The sequence below is a fragment of the Mobula hypostoma genome, chromosome 19, assembly GCF_963921235.1.
Source record: "Mobula hypostoma chromosome 19, sMobHyp1.1, whole genome shotgun sequence".
In the NCBI taxonomy this organism is placed as follows: domain Eukaryota; kingdom Metazoa; phylum Chordata; class Chondrichthyes; order Myliobatiformes; family Myliobatidae; genus Mobula; species Mobula hypostoma.
Genome location: NC_086115.1, coordinates 15,305,916 through 15,325,101, shown reverse-complemented (window position 1 = coordinate 15,325,101; position 19,186 = coordinate 15,305,916). Strand labels below are relative to the sequence as shown.

The window sequence follows — 19,186 nt, the reverse complement described above, 5'->3', positions numbered from 1 at the left end:
CTCTGCCATTCTATCATGGCTGGTTTGTTCTCCCTTTCAACCCTATCTCCCTGCCTTCACCCCTATCATTTGATACTCTTACTAATCAAAAAAAAACTATCAACCTCCACTTTAAATATTCCCAGTGATTTGGCCTCCATGTCAGTCTGCGGCAATGAATTCCACAAATTCACCACCCTCTGGCTATAGAAATTCCTCCTCATCTCTGTTCTAAAGGGATGTCCTCGTATTGATTGATTGTGGACTTCAGGAAGGGCGAGACGGGGGCACACACACGCCTGTCCTCGTAGAGGGATCAGAAGTGGAAGGGATTCGAGTTACAGGGTGTAAACATCCCTGAGGATCTGTATATTGGATCCTAGACCCAACATACTGATGCAGATACAAAAAGGACACACCAGTGGCTATATTTCATTCGGAGTTTGAGGAGATTTGGTATGTCACCAAAAACTCACATCAGTTTATACAGATGTATCATTTAGAGTGATCTAACTGGCTGAAACACTGTCCGGTGTGGCGGGGTGTGGGGTGGGGGGTCCACTGCACAGGATCATAACAAGCTGCTAAAAGTTGGGACCTCAGCAGGCTCCATCATGGGTGCCAGCCTCCGTAGTGTCCAGGACATCTTTAAGGAGCGGCGCCTCAAAATGGCAGTGTCCATCCTAACGGACCCCCATCACCCAGGACGTGCCCTCTTCTCATTGCTGCCATCAGGGTGGAGGTACAGGAGCCTGAAGACCCACACTCAATGATTCAGGAACAGCTTCTTCCCCTGCACCATCGGATTTCTGAATGGGTATCAAACCCATGAACACTACCTCACAACTCCTTTTGCACCACTTATTTAATTTATATATATATATAATCTGTAATTTACAGTTTTTATTACTGTGTATTACAATGTACTGCAGCTGCATAACAACAAATTTCCTGACATATGCCAGTGATATTGAACCTGATTCTGAGGCTGGGCCCTCTGGTCCTAGACCTTCGCACTATAGAAACACCCTCTCCATGCCCAATCTGTCTGGGCCTTCCAATATTCGATAGATTTTAATGGGATCCCTCCTCAGTACAGGCCCAGAGCCATCAGGTGCCCCTCATAAGTTAACCCTTTCGTTTCTGGGATCATTATCCATCCTGACTCGTGCTTTGTTCCACTTCCCCAGCTGCACAACCCCGCACTTCTCTGTATCACACACCATTTGTCACACAGCTGCCCAAACGAATAGTCATAGTCATACTTTATTGATCCCGGGGGAAATTGGTTTTCGTTACAGTTGCACCATAAATAATAAGTAGTAATCAAACCATAAATAGTTAAATAGTAATATGTAAATTAGGCCAGTAAATTATGAAATAAGTCCAGGACCAGCCTATTGGCTCGGGCTGTCTGACCCTCCAAGGGAGGAGTTGTAAAGTTTGATGGCCACAGGCAGGAATGACTTCCTATGACGCTCTGTGCTGCATCTCGGTGGAATGAGTCTCTGGCTGAATGTACTCCTGTGCCCAACCAGTACATTATGTAGTCGATGGGAGACATTGTCCAAGATGGCATGCAACTTGGACAGCATCTTTTTTTCAGACACCCCCGTGAGAGAGTCCAGTTCCATCCCCACAACATCACTGGCCTTACAAATGAGTTTGTTGATTCTGTTGGTGTCTGCTACCCTCAGCCTGCTGCCCCAGCACACAACAGCAAACATGATAACACTGGCCACCACAGACTCGTAGAACATCCTCAGCATCGTCTGGCAGATGTTAAAGGACCTCAGTCTCCTCAGGAAATAGAGATGGCTCTGACCCTTCTTGTAGACAGCCTCAGTGTTCTTTGACCAGTCCAGTTTATTGTCAACTCGGAATAGCCCGCTTGTGTCTTCCTGAAGCCTAAAGCTTCCCTCCTCACCGTCAACCAAGGGGCCACTCTTCGCTAGGTCCTCCGTGTAGGTCCAAACCACTTGGAGGCACCTCAAAGAGGGAGGAGCTGAGTGCCACACTCTGGCTGGACATCTGCAAGAGGTAGTTTCTCAGGAGGGAGGCATCACCATCCGTGGCATACCCTCCTCTCATCTCTACTGTCAGGGTGGAAGGACAAGAGCCCAAAGACCCACTCTCAGCATTTTAGGACCAGCTTCCTTTCTTCCATCATTAGATTTTTGAATGGTCCATGAAAACCACCTCACCATTTCGCATTATTTATTTATTTTTGTACATTATGTTATTATTGTGATTTACAGTAACTTTTTACGCCCTAGAAACCTGGCAACATTACCTCACTTTTTGCACTCCTCATTTATTATAAATAATGCTGTAGGTATGTGTATTTTTAAATTGTAATTTATAGTAGTTTTTTTTATGTCTTGCACTTGCCACAAAACAACAAGTTTCACAACACAGGCTGTCGTTAATAAACAGGACTCTGATCAGAATGGTGCAGAGGAGAAGCACTAAAACATTGTCTCTCTCCGTCACCAGTTGCCGTGGATCAGTTGCCAGGATTCCTGGCAGTGCCCAAGGCTGACGGGATGCCCCCTGCCCGCTGCTTGGCTGGCACCATCCACCTGAACTGCGAGGACATGGCCTACATCACAGAGGCGTATGACGAGGCTTACCGAGGGCTTCCTTCCACGAGGTACGTCCCAAAGGGCTTTGTTTTAGATCCGCCACTCCCCACAACTTCCTCCATCGACGGGGCCCAGGAGATCAGACTCCCCACAACAACTTGCATCTAAGTAGCACCTTCAACACGACGAGATACCTGCATATTTTCCACGTCTCTGTTTCCCAGGGCTCGAGGGCATGAGGAGAGAGGGGCAAGTCCTGATAGGAATGTGAAGGGGACCTTTTTTTTTTAAACCCAGAAGGTAATCCATATATGGAACAAGTCGCCAGAGGATGTGGTTGAGGTGGGTACGCCAGCAACTTCGAAAAGACACGTGTACAGCTGCTGCAGGTCGATGAGTTTGAGAGTCCGTGGCCAAGGACTGGAGGCTCAGAGGTGGCTTGTGCTGGAGCAGGTGGTCTGTTGTGTGTGGGAGGGTCGGTAAATGACCTGTTTAGCTGCTGTTGTCCTGTTTGCTCTGCTGTTGCTGTGTTGAACATGATGGGCATACTCTGTTGGTGCCGGAATGTGTGGCGACATGTGTGGGCTGCCCCCAGCACGACCTTTAGTGTGTTGGCTTTTGACGCAAATGATGCATTTCGCTGTGTGTTTCGGGAAGGCAGGAGAATGGGGTTGAGAGAGATAATAAATCATGGTGGAATGTTGGGACAGTGCTGATGGGCTGAATGGCCAGTATGCCAATACAGATGAAGCTGAGTTAGAGATACATAGATAGTGGGATATGGAGCAAACTTGGGCAGCTGGGACCAGCTAGGTTGGATAGCACAGATGAATTGGGCTGAAGGGACTTTTTCATGCTGTATGGCTCTATGACATTATAAAATGAAAATTTATGAGAGCTTTCATGGCAAATGCCCTGGCCAATGGGTTTTAATAAAGTTTTTTTAAACGAAGAGAGGGCCGGCAGATGTTGGATGGCCTGCAAGGGTGGAAAGTGGAAACTGCCGAGCTAAGACATGGCAGTCAGAGGGATAGAGGCTAGACTTGATTAGAGATCACAGAGTCTTGGAGGGCTGGAGGAGGTCACAGACCCTGCGAGGAGTGAGATCATGGGTCACGTTTACAGGAAGGTGAAGAATCTGAGGTCGGGAAGTGGTTTTGGCCTCTGACACCCTTGTCCTGGAGGTGACGCTGTGCAGATGGGCTGGCGGGTGATACGTGGTACCGGGGATGATGAGCGGGGGAGACCGAGTCAAATATTATTCCTTGTGTTAGAAAATAGGATGAGCTTTACTTGTCAAAATATTGAAACATGCAGTAAAATATGTTGTTCACGTCAACGGACCACACAGTCCAAGGATGTCCCGTAAATGTCGCCACCTATCCTGCACCAGCATTGCATGCCCACAACTTATTAACCCTAACCCGTATGACTTTGGAATGTGGGAGGAAACCAGGGCACCCAAAGGAAACGCCTGATGCCACAGGGAGGACGTACAATCTCCTTACCGGTAGCGGCGGAATTGAACCCCAGTCGCTGGTGTTGTAGCCTGGGTTACACCACCGTGTTACTCGATAACTGGGCCAAAGCTTTCCAGGACACACAGACAGATGGTTCAGAAGCAGTGGAGGGGGCAAATGAGGGTAACGCTGCACCTTCTTGCGGCGCAGAAACTGGCCTCGGCATTTCCCCGAAGACATTACTGACCCACTGTTCAAGGAGAACTGTGCACGTTGGAGTTCCGAAACAGACAATGCTAGAGGCATTTGGCTGGTGGGGAGAGAAACAGAGATGGCGTTTGACCTACTGGGTGTTAAAATTATAGAGTGATACAGGTCAGGAACAGGCCCTTCAGCCAAAAGGGTCCATGCTGACCATCTGTCCATCTAATCTAGTCCCATTAGCCTGAGTTTCACCCATAAACCAGGGGTTCCCAACCTTTTTAATGCCATGGACCCCACCTTTAACCGAAGGGTCCATGGAGTCCAGGTTAGGAACCCTTGCAGCCTTTCCTATTCATGGACTTCTCCAAGTGTCTTTGAAATGCTGTTAATTAATCAGCTTATTGTTATCACATGTACTGAGACTGTCTTACACACTGTTTACACAGACCAAGTAGTTACACAGTGCATTGAGCTAGGGTAAGCTAAAGCAGCAACAATGGAGAATAAAGTGTAAGAACTACAGGAAAAAAGTGCGGTGGAGGTAGCAATAAGGTACAAAATCATAACGAGGTAGATTGTGAGGCCAAGAGTCTATCTTATCAGACAAGAAATTCATTCAGAAGTCTGGAGCTGCCTCCACCACTTCCAATGGCAGCCTATTCCATAAAGCGATCACCCTCTGTATGAAGACGTTGCCCCCCGGGGGTCCCTTTAAAATCCCGCCCCTCTCACGTTAAACCCGTGCCCTTTAGTTTGTGACTCCCCTTCCCTGGGGAAGAAACTGTGTGCATTCATCCTCATGGCCAGTGGGTGGTGAATCATTGCCACAGATGACTGTGGAGGCCAAACCCCTGGGTGTATTAAAAGTGGCGGTTGATAGGTTCTTGACTAGTAAGGGCGTCAGAGGTTACGGGGAGAAGGTGGGAGAATGGGAAAACGGAAGGGAGAATAAATCAGCCATGATGGAATGGCGGAGAAGGCCCGATTGGCTGAATGGCCCAATTCTGCTCCTGTGCCTTATGACTCCAGCAGCTTTTATTTCAGGTATCTAGTGTTTGCAGCTTTGGCTTTCCATTTACCGATGAATTTCTTGTTTGCTTTCTGCCCACCAGGCCGATGATTGAGTTATGTATCCCCTCAGTTCTGGATTCAACCCTTGCCCCACCAGGCTGCCACGTGCTCTCCATCTTCACCCAGTACACTCCCTACCGTCTCCAAGGGGGAAAGGAGTGGGACGAGGAGCAGAGGAACCTCTACGCTGACCGAGGTAAACCACACACCCCAAATCAAAGGAGGGGAAGTCCCCAAAGAGGTGACGCGGCAAAGGGCATGCGCCTACCGTCGCTTCCAAAGCTTAGTGCTCTTGACTTCAATCGAACCAAACTGCATGCCGGACCGGAGTGCCACAGTGGATAGAGCTGCCGTCTCACAGCACCAGAGACCCAGGTTCAATCCCTGTCTGTGTGGAGTTCGCATGTTCTCCCGGTGCCCCAGTCTCTGCTGGGTGCTCCAGTTTTCTCCCAAAGGCAATCTGGTCGTCTTGCTGTTAGAATCAGAGTCAGATTACTATCATTGACTTGCATGAGGAGAAATTTCTTTCTATATGGAATGAGCTGCCAGAGGAGGAGTTGAGGCAGGTACATTGACAACATTGTAAAGACGTGGATGGGAAAGGTTTAGATCAGGGGTTCCCAACCCGGTGTCCACAGGTCCCTTGCTTAATGGTATTGGTCCATGGCATAAAGAAAGATTCGGAACCCCTGGTTTAGAGGGAGATGGGCCAGGATGTCTTGGTTGGCATGAACCTCTTGGGCCAAAGGGCCTGTGATGTACTTCATTGGGAGTGACCTAGTTCTTCCACAACTGAATTCCAAATCGCATCCACTTGAGTATCGCTGGGTGGTCAAGCCAAAGAGGGGACACCTTCCAGACAGTGGGCAAGGCACAAGGACAATGGCAGTTCATGGTAAATCCGACCTGCCCTCCTTAGAGAAGTAAGCGACTTCCGCTCCTCTCTCTCCCCAGTGTTTGACGGCATCGAGCAGTACGCTCCAGGGTTTAAGAGTTCAGTGGTTGGACGTGACATCCTGACGCCTCCAGATCTGGAGAAGGTGTTTGGTTTGACAGGTGGGGTAAGTATTAACTAGTTCTGTGACCAAGCTCACCTGAAATTACGAGTCCAATGCTGAAAATAAAGTGGATGCTAACACTTTGGAGGGTTTATATTTCTTCTGGGGGCATTGGTAAATTGGTTTGTGGTTGTCAGTGAAAAACTTTGTCATGCAGGCCATCCATATGGATCATTTAATCTCATCAGTGCATGCAGGCAAGAGAAGATAAGACTATAACAGAATGCAGAATGGTGTGTTACAGAGAAAGTGCAGTGCAGGTAGACAATAAGCTGCAAGGCCATGATAAACTAGATTGTCAGGTCAAGAGTGCACCTTATCATACTGGGGAACCATTCAGTTGTCTTCTAAGAGTGGGATAGAAGCTGTCCTTGAACCTGGTGGTACATGCCTTTAGGCTTTTGTATCTTCTGCCTGATGGGAGAAGGGAGATGTCTGGGGTGGGTTGGGTCTTTGGTTATGTTGGCTGTGTTACTAATGGCAGTGAGAAATATAGACAGAGTCCACGACTCTGTGCGGGTTCTTGCAGTCAAGGGCAGAGCAGTTGCTGTAACCAGTGGTGGCGCATTCACCACTTGGGGCATCGATAAAAATTGGCGAGGGTCGACAGGGGACGTGCCAAATTTCCTTAGCCTCCTGAGGAAGTGGAGGTATGGGGAGCTTTCTTGGCTGTGCATCTACTCGGTTGGACCAGCAGAGTGTATTGGTGATGCTAACTCCTAGGAGCCTGAAGCTCTCAACCTCCTGAACCTCCCAACCCTCTCGACCTCATTGACAGGGTTAAAAAGTTTGGAGGGGTCCAGATCTCTCCAGCCTCTCCTCCTTCTTGGCGCTTGTGTTAACAGCGCGTGTCTCAGACTGTGGGATCTTCCTATGTGCTGAGGGGTCATTTTCCTATCCACACCCATAGCAGTGTTTCCTGGTGAGCACCATTGGTTGAGAAGTGTTTCGGGATGTCCCAGGGATTTAACAGCCATACAGAAAGCCAGGTCTATTAAATAAAGAACGTTTTCAAGCTCCTGGGCTTCAGACTGGGAATAATTATACAGGGATGCTCTTTCCATTCATTCCAGCTGGGATAGGTGTAGCAGGAGGTGAGAAGATATTCACCAAGCAGCTCCCCTTCTGGTGAGGGTTCAGATCCAGCTGCACTGACCTCAGTGCAGAAATACAGGGGAAGTGCTGTCAGGCAAGGAATACCTTCTTACAGGTGAAATGTTTATCCTCTCAAGTGGACATAAACGTGTCCATTAAAGTCCAAAGTACATTTATTACCAAAGTACCTCGTGCAACCTTGAAATTTGTGTTCTCACAGTCCCCCACAAAAATAAAGAAACCCAATAGAATTCAGGAACAATGACCGTCCGGCACCAAATGTGCGAAGAAAAGAACAAGCCGTGCGAGCAATAGAAAGTAAACAAGTAACACTCGGAACTGAAGTTCGTGAAAGTGAGTTGACAGCCACGAAGCTGCATCGGGCCTAGGAGTCTGTCAGTTGCAGGCCGCAGCCTCAGTTCAATGCAGACACAAGTAAACCTCGCAGAGCAGCTAACTGAACATCAGCCCCTCCCGCGCCTCCAACCCTGACACCGCAACCTTTTCAGTCTGGCCTGGGAGCATGAAAATGTTCTTTTTTTTAATAGACCTGGGTTTCTGTACGCCTGCTAAATCCCTGGGGCATCCCGACACTCTCGGGCACGGGCTCCGCTCCCTCCATTCAGCCTGTACCCAAACTTTTCAATCTTGCCCGGTGCTTAAATCAACCAAACGTCGGCTCCTTTCTCACTCCCGGGCCTGGGCCTTGCTGCTTCGATTTGGCCCCGAGTCCACTTCCACAATGGCCAAATATCAGCCGGTTCCTCGCTCTCGGACCCTGGCCCTGCCACCTCGATTTGACCCGTACCCGCCCCGCCACCTCACCGCACCTTCGACACTCCAGTTCACAGAATCCCCCAAAATGCCAGTCGTACAGATGGTTCAAAAGCACAGCTTCGAAAGGGAAGTTACAGGCTATTGATTACAGTGACAGAAAAAGTGTGATTAATGGAGTAGTTGGTAGTTTTGTTTGCTGCCAGGGGTGCATCGGTGTGTCTTAGATCAGAAATGAGCAGAGAGGAGGAAGAAGTTCTTTAGCCATTGGGTGGAGAATCTGTAGAATTCATTGCCACAGACGACTGTGGAGGCCAAGTCATTGGGTGTATTTAAAGCGGTGATTAATAGGTTCTTAATTAGGAAGGGCATCAAAGGTTATGTGAAGAAGGCAGGGTTGGAAGGGAAAATAAATCAGCCTTGATACAGGCACAAAGCAGAATCAATAGGCTAACTGGTCGAATTCTATTCCTGTGTCTTATGGTCTTATAGGAAGAGCATGGGTTGGAAGCTGTCCTTAAGCATGACGATACATGTGTTCAGTCTTGTCTACCTTCTGCCCAACTGATACAAAACAACAAAGAGCTGGGAAACTCAGTGGGTCAGGCAGCATCTGTGGAGTCAAAGAGATGGTCAATGGTCAGGATTAAAATATTCACCATGGCTTTGCCTTCACAGAAGCTGCCTGACCCCCTGAGTTTCCCCAGCAGTTTGTGGGTATATTTGACTTTTGAGGTCGGGCTTGGTTGAATATTGAGCAGACACAAGGACAAATATCTGGGGCAGGGTTACCTGTGCATTTCTTATATTCCTGCTGCGTTTACCACATCTTCGTTGCACTTTCTCACCTGGTTTGGCATCACGAGGAGTAACCGCAGGCAAATTGTGCGTTGGTCTTTGCAGAACATCTTCCACGGGGCGATGTCGCTCGACCGCCTATACCTGGCACGGCCCTCGGCCCTGTATTCGGGATACAGGTCGCCCGTCAAGGGCCTGTACCTGTGCGGGAGCGGAGCTCACCCAGGTAAGAGCCGCTTGGGAAGTATGCACCCTGGGGTTCCCGGAGTGAGGCAACAGCCAGAAGTGTTAGACAGGGATGGAGGGACGGCAAGTTAGAATGGGAATCAGGTTTAATATCACCTGCATATGTTGTGAAATTTGTTATCTTTGTGACAGCAGTACACTGCAATACATGGTAATAGTGAAAAAACATGAATTACAGTAAATACTTTATACTTTATTGTCGCCAAACAATTGATACTAGAACGTACAATCATCACAGCGATATTTGATTCTGTGCTTCCCGCTCCCTGGATTACAAATCGATAGTAAATATTAAAAATTTAAATTATAAATCATAAATAGAAAATAGAAAAATGGAAAGTAAGGTAGTGCAAAAAAACCGAGAGGCAGGTCCGGATATTTGGAGGGTACGGCCCAGATCCGGGTCAGGATCCGTTCAGCAGTCTTATCACAGTTGGAAAGAAGCTGTTCCCAAGTCTGGCCATATGAGTCTTCAAGCTCCTGAGCCTTCTCCTGGAGGGAGGAGGGATGAAAAGTGTGTTGGCTGGGTGGGTCGTGTCCTTGATTATCCTGGCAGCACTGCTCCGACAGCCTGCGGTGTAAAGTGAGTCCAAGGATGGAAGATTGGTTTGTGTGATGTGCTGCGCCGTGTTCACAATCTTCTGCAGCTTCTTCCGGTCTTGGACAGGACAACTTCCATACCAGGTTGTGATGCACCCTAGAAGAATGCTTTCTACAGTACATCTATAAAGATATATATCATAGTTAAATTAAGTAGGTAATGCAAACAATAGAAATGTTAAAAAATAATGAGGTAGTGTTCATGGGTTCAACGTCCATTCAGAAATCAGATGGCAGAGGGGAAGAAGCAATTCTTGAATCATTGATTGTGCGCCTTCAGGCTTCTGTACCTCCTTCCTGATGGTAGCAGTGAGAACAATACATGATCTGGGTGATGGAGGTTCTTAATTGATGAATGCCACCTTTTTGAGGCATCGCTCCTTGAAAATGTCCTGGATACTGTGGAGGCCAGTGCCCATGATGGAGCTAAGTTTACAACTCTCTGCAGCTTACTTCGATCCTGTGCAGTAGTTCCCACCACCCCCCATACCAGACAGTGACGCAGCCAGTTAGAATGCTCTCCACAGTACATCTGTAGAAGTTTGCGAGTGGTTTTGGAGACAAACTATATCTTCTAATGAAATACAGCCGCTGCCGTGTCTTCTTTGTAGCTGCATCGATATGTTGGGTCCAGGTTAGATCCGCAGAGATATTGACCTCCAGGAACCTGAAATTTGGAATTTGAGATAAGGTAAGATTAGTGTTATTTGTCACACAGAAACACTGAAACACACAGTGAAATGCATCATCTTGTGTCAACGACTAACACAATCTGGGTTGCAAGGAACGTGCGAACCCAAACGCAGGACACCGGCACGGAGATCGAGCTAGGATGCAGATGAGGGTGTGGGCGAGGCTGGAGCTGAACGGCAAACAGGAGGGTGAACAGGAAAACAGGAGGCAGGCAGAACTTATCTTGACACGGAGCGTAGAAAGGCAAGCGGTAGACAGTACTTTTCTTGACACGGAGATACAGAGTTACACAAGTAAATCTCGGTACTGAAGTAAAACTTAGAATAAACAATCCTAAGTGGCCGGGTACGTTAATCACCACACTGGCTAAACAACGATCTGGCAACGAGTGGATGCAAAGCTGGGGTTTTTATGCTGCAGGTCTTGATGAGAACCAGGTATGCTGCCATCAAAGGGAATTAGGAGAAAATGGGGAATTAATGGTCGGATCCGTGACAGTCTGCGGATGTTCTGGGAGCAGTGCACAAGAGTCGCCGCGCTTCTGACACCAGCACAACTTACTAAGCCAAACCGGAATGTGGGAGGAAACCGGAGCACCCGGAAGAAACCCGTGCAGCATAGGGAGAACGTGCAAACTCCTTACAGGCAGCAGTGGCAATTAAACCCAAATAGCCGGCACCGTAAAGCGTTATGCTGACCGCCATGCTACCGTGTTACACCCCCCCCCACCTGGGTTGGTGGAGGGAGGGTCAGTGAGGGCAGGGGGGAGGGGTAGAGGGTCCACGGAGAGAGAGTGGAGGTGGAGGGGAAGAGGAAGTGATGGAGTTGATATCGGGTGTTTTGATGGAGAGGTGAGGGGAGGGTGAGGGAGGATCGGTGATGAGAATGATGGTGGGTCTTCGGGCATGAAACCAGGCCCTTCGGGCAGTCCTCTCCATGCTGACCATCAGCCACCCACCCACACTAATTCCAGTTTTCCCTCCTCAACTCCCAGCTTCTGTCCCTGACCCGCACACACACACGGGTCTGGGGGAAGGGCGAGTGAAATTAATAGCAGCCGATTAACCCAGAAACACCTGGCGTCTTTGGGATGTGGGAGGAAAGCAGAGCATCTGGGGCGAATCCAAGCGGCCACAGGGAGAGCGTGCAAACTCCACACAGACAGTGCTGGTGATCAGTATTGAACTAGGGTGGGGGGAGGTGGGAAGAGGAGATGTGGCGGGGGGGTGGTTTGTGGACGTGGGATGTGGTGATGTAGGTCCACGACCTTCTGCCGGATTTCCAGCATCTGCAGAGGACTTGTTACAAGACAGCCACAAGGCCCATCTAGTTGGTGCCAGCTCTTAATATGGCCCCAGTTGGTTCCATGCCCCACTCAGTCCCCAGAGCCCTGCGGATCGTTCTCTCTCCACCCTCCCCGTCTTTGAGGATACCCAAGGAGACAGAGCCTCAAGAAGGCAGTGTCCATCATCAAGGACCCTCACATCTGGGACCTGCCCTCTTCTCGTTACTACCATCGCGGAGCCTGAAGACACACACGCTCTAACAATAGTCTCTTCCTGTCTGACATCAGATTTCTGAGCCCATGAACACTAACTCATTATTCCTCTTTTGAACTATTATTTTATTTATGCTTTGTAACTTATTGTAACTTTTGTGCTTTGCACTGAACTGCTGGCAGGTCACAACATGTCAGTGATAACAGAGACACAAGAGGTGTTGCAGATGTTGGAAAATCAGAGCCACATGCACAAAATGCTGGAGGAACTCAGCAGGTCGGGCAGCATCTGTGGGGGGAAATGGACAATCAATGATTCGGGTTGAGACGTTGACATTTCCCTCTATAGATGCTGCCTGACGTGTTGAGTTCCTCCAGCATTGTGTGTGACAGTGGTGATAAACCAGATTCTGATTCAGTCCTGAGGAAGGATCTCAGCCCAGAACACCGACTGTTTATTCTCCTCCATAGATGCCGCCTGACCTGCTGAGTTCCTCCAGCGTTTTGTGTGTGTTAAAACGTCTGCAGAATCCCTTCTATTTCTGATTCGGTTGCATTCAGAATGCTTACTGTCTCTTTAGGAGGTCTGACCGCCTTTCCTGTGTGAGGGTCTCCAATCCCCACCCGCTGTATGCCCAGTGAAGGTCAAGGCCTCCTGTTCCATGATTGGCAACTGACACCCCCCTCTCTCTCTCTCTCTCTCTGTGCCAGGTGGTGGTGTCATGGGATCGGCTGGTCGTAACGCAGCCCACGTCGTTCTGTCCGACCTGAGGAGATCACGGTGGTCCCGCTGACTCCCAGGAACGCTGGCTCGCAGCTCCCCTCCCGGACTCACGGGCTCTCACATGCACAGGAATCACTGTTGAATCGGGAAGCACTTTATGTAATTTAACAGGCTGCTCACGGAATATGATCGCACCGGGGGGAGTCCATTCGAGCCATCGAGTCTGTGCCAGCTCTTTCAAACCAATCCCACGAGTTTATTCCTCCCTTGAGGGCTTCTTCCTGTGGCCAATTTTTAACCCGCCCTCGCCTTCCTGCCATGGACCGCATTTCCGCCCGAGACCTGCACAAAGCTCATGTGTGCCTTTGAACAGGACCGTCGGTGGATAAACACATCCTGTTACGCTGCCTTAATTGATAAAAGCTCCAAATTAAAATTAAACATTTGGTAGTATAATTAGAATTCCCAATAAAACTGGGAAATCCCTGATTGTGGCGCTTGTGTCTGTTTATCTTCTTGGAACATCACCTCCAACGGAGGTATCGGCCACTCACCAGTTTTCAAATAGTCCCCAGGCATAACCCATCTTCGAAGTGCTTTCCTCTCCCGGGGGTGAGGTCTTTCGGGCTTGTGTTGGGATTTCTGTAGCTCTGTTATGTATGGGACAGGGTTGCTGCCCCCGTGCCCGCCCCTCCTCCTTTCGCAGCCGGGCTTGGGACCGTCCGTGTTGGAGTTGTGTCCGTTTGTAGCTTGGATACAAGACTGGCTGACTGGCTGGAAGCAGAGTGGCCTATTCTGTTTGGCTGCCGGTGCCGAGCGGTGTTGGGATTGCTTCCTTCACATTACATGCCAACGATTTGGATGACGACTTGGCTTTGCGGGCAAAGATAGGTGGAGGGGTAGGTAGGGTTGAGGAATCAGGGAGTCTGCTGATCGACTGAGATCTGGGGAAAGTGCAAAAAAAGTGACCTGCGTAATATAGTGTAAGGAAGTGTAGGTATGGTCATGCACTTCAGTAGAAGGAATAAATGTGCAAACGATTTTCTAAAGGGAGTGAAAATGCAGAGAGACGTGGGAGTCCTTGTACAGGATTTCCTCGAGGTTACCTTGCAGACTGAGTTGCTGGGAAGGAAGGTAAATGCAATGTTAGCATTCATTTCGAGAGGACTAGAATATAAGAGCAAGGATGTGGTGCTGAGGCCCTGATGAGTCATTGGCCAGACCATACTTGGAGCATTTTGAGTAATTTGAGCCGCTCATCTAAGAAAAGATGTGTTGGTGTTAGAGAGGGTCTAGAAGAGGTTCACGAGAAGGATTCATGGATTAATGTTTGAAGAGTGTTTGATTGCTCTGGGCCTGTACCTGCTAGAGTTTAGAAGAATGAGGAAGATCTCATTGAAAATTATTGATCATTGAAAGGCCCAGATAGAGTGGATGTGGAGAGGATGTTCTCTATAGTGGGCCAGTCTAGGACCAGAGGGCACAGCCTCAGGTGATGTCCACTTAAAACAGAGATGAGGAGGAATTTCTTTAGCCAGAGGGTGGTGAATCTGTGGAATTCATTGTGGAGGCCAAGTTAGTGGGTATATTTAAAGCGGAGATTGATAGGTTCTTGATTAGTAAGGGTGTCAAAGGCTAAAGGGAGAAGGCAGGAGAATGGGGTTGAGGGGGATAATAAATCAGCCATGATGGAATGGTGGAGCAGACTCGATGGGCTGAATGACCAAATTGTTCTCCTATGTCTTATGGATTTAAAGTGCTGAGTGTTGGAATCACAAACTCCCTTTTTCTTTTATGAAAACACATTTATTATAAATTCAAACCACAGTAATACGATCATACAAACATACAAAGAGCAGATAAATTATTACTAACACATTTCTGTCTTCATTGAGGATGGTATTTATCCGCTCGGTGTCCAACCATCTCAAAACAACTCTATGTTATCCACGGTCACCGCAGTTCTTTATTCACGGCTACGCGGGACCCGGGCACGGACATACACCCTGAACATCGCCCAGCAATTGGCCCAGGCTGGAACTCTCCGCTGCCCGTCTCCAGGGCCCACTGATAGTTATCTTAGCCAGGCCCTAGCCTGTTCATGATGTCAATGGACAGGGCGAGTGGAACTGCCCACTGGGGGCTGAAACTGGGCAGAAAGCGGTAAGGTATTGATGTGGATGGAGAATTAGTTGGCAGACAGGAAGCAAAGAGTGGGAATAAACGGGACCTTTTCAGAATGGCAGGCAGTGACTAGTGGGGTACCGCAAGGCTCAGTGCTGGGACCCCAGTTGTTTACAATATATATTAATGACTTGGATGAGGGAATTAAATGCAGCATCTCCAAGTTTGTGGATGACACAAAGCTGGGTGGCAGTGTTAGTTGTGAGGAGGATGCTAAGAGGATGCAGGGTGACTTGGATAGGTTGGCTGAGTGGGCAAATTCATGGCAGACAATTTAATGTGGATAAATGTGAAGTTATCCACTTTGGTGGCAAAAATAGGAAAACAGATTATTATCTGAATGGTGGCCGATTAGGAAAAGGGGAGGTGCAACGAGACCTGGGTGTCATTATACACCGGTCATTGAAAGTGGGCATGCAGGTACAGCAGGCGGTGAAAAAGGTGAATGGTATGCTGGCATTTATAGCGAGAGGATTCGAGTACAGGAGCAGGGAGGTACTACTGCAGTTGTACAAGGCCTTGGTGAGACCACACCTGGAGTATTGTGTGCAGTTTTGGTCCCCTAATCTGAGGAAAGACATCCTTGCCATAGAGGGAGTACAAAGAAGGTTCACCAGATTGATTCCTGGGATGGCAGGACTTTCATATGATGAAAGACTGGATGAACTGGGCTTGTACTCGTTGGAATTTAGAAGATTGAGGGGGGATCTGATTGAAACGTATAAACCCCTAAAGGGATTGGACAGGCTAGATACAGGAAGATTGTTCCCGATGTTGGGGAAGTCCAGAACGAGGGGTCACAGTTTGAGGATAAAGGGGAAGCCTTTTAGGACTGAGATTAGGAAAAACTTCTTCACACAGAGAGTGGTGAATCTATGGAATTCTCTGCCACAGGAAACAGTTGAGGCCAGTTCATTGGCTATATTTAAGAGGGAGTTAGATATGGCCCTTGTGGCTACGGGGATCAGGGGGTATGGAGGGAAGGCTGGTGCAGGGTTCTGAGTTGGGTGATCAGCCATGATCATAATAAATGGCGGTGCAGGCTCGAAGGGCCGAATTGCCTACTCCTGCACCTATTTTCTATGTTTCTATGTTTCTACAATAAGACCAGATTCACTGGTACATCAGAATTAGATCAAACCAGCATATAATTAGAGCTCAGAGGACCCCAGATATCGACTGTCCGTTTCCCTCACCCGTGGAGTTCCTTCAGCGGCTTGTAAAACTGGACGGGGTGGATAATGGAACCTGAATACAGGTTGTTGATTATTGTTACGATGCTGGCCGTCATGATTCTCTCACTCACACTCTGATCTACAGAGAGGAAACTTCATTCCTCATTCCGTCCGAACGAGGAAAGAATTGTAATAAATTCTGAACAACGAACAGTCTGCTGGAGGAGCTCAGCGGATTTTGCAACATTTAAGTCATACGGCACGGAAACAAACCATTCGGCCCATTTAGACTATGCTGACCCGCACCCGGACCATAATCTCAGGATTGCTGCCCGTGCCGTGTGCCAGCGAGTGCAAGAATACCATGATCAGACGTATTAATGTGTGGCTGAGAGACTGGTGTAGGGGGCAGGGCTTCAGATTCCTGGTTCATTGGGACCTCTTCTGGGCAAGGTACCACCTGTACAAAAAGGATGGGATGCACCTGGACCCAAAGGGGTCCAACATCCTAGCAGGCAGGTTTAATAGAGCTGTTAGGGTAGGTTTAAGCTAACTTGGCAGGGGAATGGGAACCGGAGTGATAGGGCTGCGAAAACAGAGGTAAATCAAAGATAGCGTGCAACAGAGGTTATAGAAAGAACAGACTGGAGATGAGGCATAATCACAGCCAGTGGGATGAGTTACAGGGCAATAGAGGAATGCTGCAGTTAAAACAGAAAGCAACAAATACTGGACTGAAAGTGTTACATTTGAATGCACGCAGCATAAAGAATAAAGTGGATATGATCTTGAAATTCAGCTACAGACTGGCAAATATAACATTGTGGCCATCTCTGAAACTTGGCTAAAGGATGGCTGCCATTGGGAGCTGAACGCCCAAGGATATATGGTGTATCGGAAAGATAGGTTAGCAGGCAGAGGAGGTGGTGTGGCCCTGTGTATAAGAAATAATATTAAATTATTAGAAATAGATGACATAGGATTGGAAGGTGTAGAGTCTCTATGGATTGAGTTAAGAAATGGCAAAGGTAAAAGGACCCTAATGACAGTTGTATATAGGCCTCCAAACAGCAGCCGGGATGTGGATTACAAATTACAGCAGGAGATAGAAAAGGCGTATCAGAAAGGCAATGTCATGATAATCATTGGGGATTTTAATATGAAAGTGGATTGGGAAAACCAGGCCAGTACTGGACCTCAAGAGAAAGAATTTGTAGAACGTCTAAGGGATGGATTTTTAGAACAGCTTGTTGTTGAGCCCACTAGGGGATCGGCTGTGCTGGATTGGGTGTTGTGCAATAGAAACATAGAAACATAGAAAATAGGTGCAGGAGTAGGCCATTCGGCCCTTCGAGCCTGCACCGCCATTTATTATGATCATGGCTGATCATCCAACTCAGAACCCTGCACCAGTCTTCCCTCCATACCCCCTGATCCCCATAGCTACAAGGGCCATATCTAACTCCCTCTTAAATATAGCCAATGAACTGGCCTCAACTGTTTCCTGTGGCAGAGAATTCCACAGATTCACCACTCTCTGTGTGAAGAAGTTTTTCCTAATCTCAGTCCTAAAAGGCTTCCCCTCTATCCTCAAACTGTGACCCCTCGTTCTGGACTTCCCCAACATCGGGAACAATCTTCCTGCATCTAGCCTGTCCAATCCCTTTAGGATTTTATACATTTCAATCAGATCCCCCCTCAATCTTCTAAATTCCAACCAGTACAAGCCTAGTTCATCCAGTCTTTCATCATATGAAAGTCCTGCCATCCCAGGAATCAATCTGGTGAACCTTCTTTGTACTCCCTCTATGGCAAGAATGTCTTTCCTCAGATTAGGGGACCAAAACTGCACACAATACTCCAGGTGTGGTCTCACCAAGGCCTTGTACAACTGCAGTAGTACCTCCCTGCTCCTGTAATGATCTGGAGGTGATAAGAGAGCTTAAAGTTAAGAAACCCTTAGGGAACAGTGATTCCCTAATCACAATATGATCGAGTTCACATTGAAATTTGAGAGGGAAAAAATAGAATCCAGTGTGTTGGTATTTCAGTGGAATAAAAGAAATTACAATGGCATGAGAGGGGAACTGGCCGAAGTTGACTGGAAAGGGCCTTTGCAGGAAGAACAGCAGAGCAGCAATGGCTGGAGTTTCCGAGAAAAATGAGGGAAGCGCAAGACAGATATATTCCAAATAAGAAGAAATTTTCAAAGGAAAGAAGGACACTAACGTGGCTGACAAGTGAAGTCAGAGCCAAAGTCAAAGCAAAAGAGAGGGATACAAGGAAGCCAGAGCTAGTGGGAAGATAGAGGATTGGGGAGCATTTAAAAACTTGCAGAGGGAAACTGAGAAGGGCATTAGGAAGGAAAAGATGAATTATGAAAGGAAGCTAGTGCCTAATATCAAAGAAGATACTAAAAGCTTCTTTAAGTATATAAAGGGTAAAAGAGAGTCAATGGTAGATATAGGGCCAATACAAAATGACACTGGAGATATTGTAATGAGAGATGCAGACATGGCAGAGGAAATGAATGCACATTTTGCATCAGTCTTCACAGTGGAAGATGTCTACAATATACCGGGCATTCAAGAGTATCAGGGAAGTGAAGAACGTGCAGTGAAAATTACGACTGAGAAGGTGCTCAGGAAGTTTAATGGTCTGAGGGTGGATAAATCTCCTGGACCTGATGGAATACACCCTCGGGTTCTGAAGGAAGTAGCTGGAGAGATTGTGGAGGCATTAACGATGATCTTTCAAGAATCGATAGATTCTGGCATTGTACAGGATGACTGGAAAATTACAAATGTTACTCTGCTATTTAAGAAGGGTGGAAGGCAGCAGAGAGGAAACTATAGACCTGATAGTCTGACATCAGTGGTTGGGAAGTTGTTGAAATAGATTGTTAGGAATGAGATTATGGAGTACCTGGAGGCACATGACAAGATAAGCCAAAGCCAGCATGGTTTCCTGAAAGGAAAATCCTGTCTGACTAACCTACTGCAATTCTTTGAGGAAATTACAAGCAGGGTAGACAAAGGAAAT

The 19,186-nt window shown here is 47.8% G+C and overlaps 1 protein-coding gene across 3 annotated transcripts in view; it reads left to right on the top strand.

Annotated features, from left to right (window-relative positions):
- The window catches only part of pyroxd2 (pyridine nucleotide-disulphide oxidoreductase domain 2), a 68,894-nt gene extending 54,721 nt beyond the window's left edge, over positions 1–14,173 (top strand). For all 3 annotated transcript variants that reach the window (XM_063071407.1, XM_063071408.1, XM_063071409.1), the window contains exons 12-16: positions 2,476–2,632; positions 5,341–5,495; positions 6,254–6,360; positions 9,130–9,250; positions 12,773–14,173. In XM_063071407.1, the coding sequence (XP_062927477.1) occupies positions 2,476–2,632; positions 5,341–5,495; positions 6,254–6,360; positions 9,130–9,250; positions 12,773–12,855 (623 nt within the window). In that variant the 3' untranslated portion in view covers positions 12,856–14,173. The remainder of the gene's footprint in view (positions 1–2,475; positions 2,633–5,340; positions 5,496–6,253; positions 6,361–9,129; positions 9,251–12,772) is intronic.
- Positions 14,174–19,186: the final 5,013 nt, after the last annotated feature.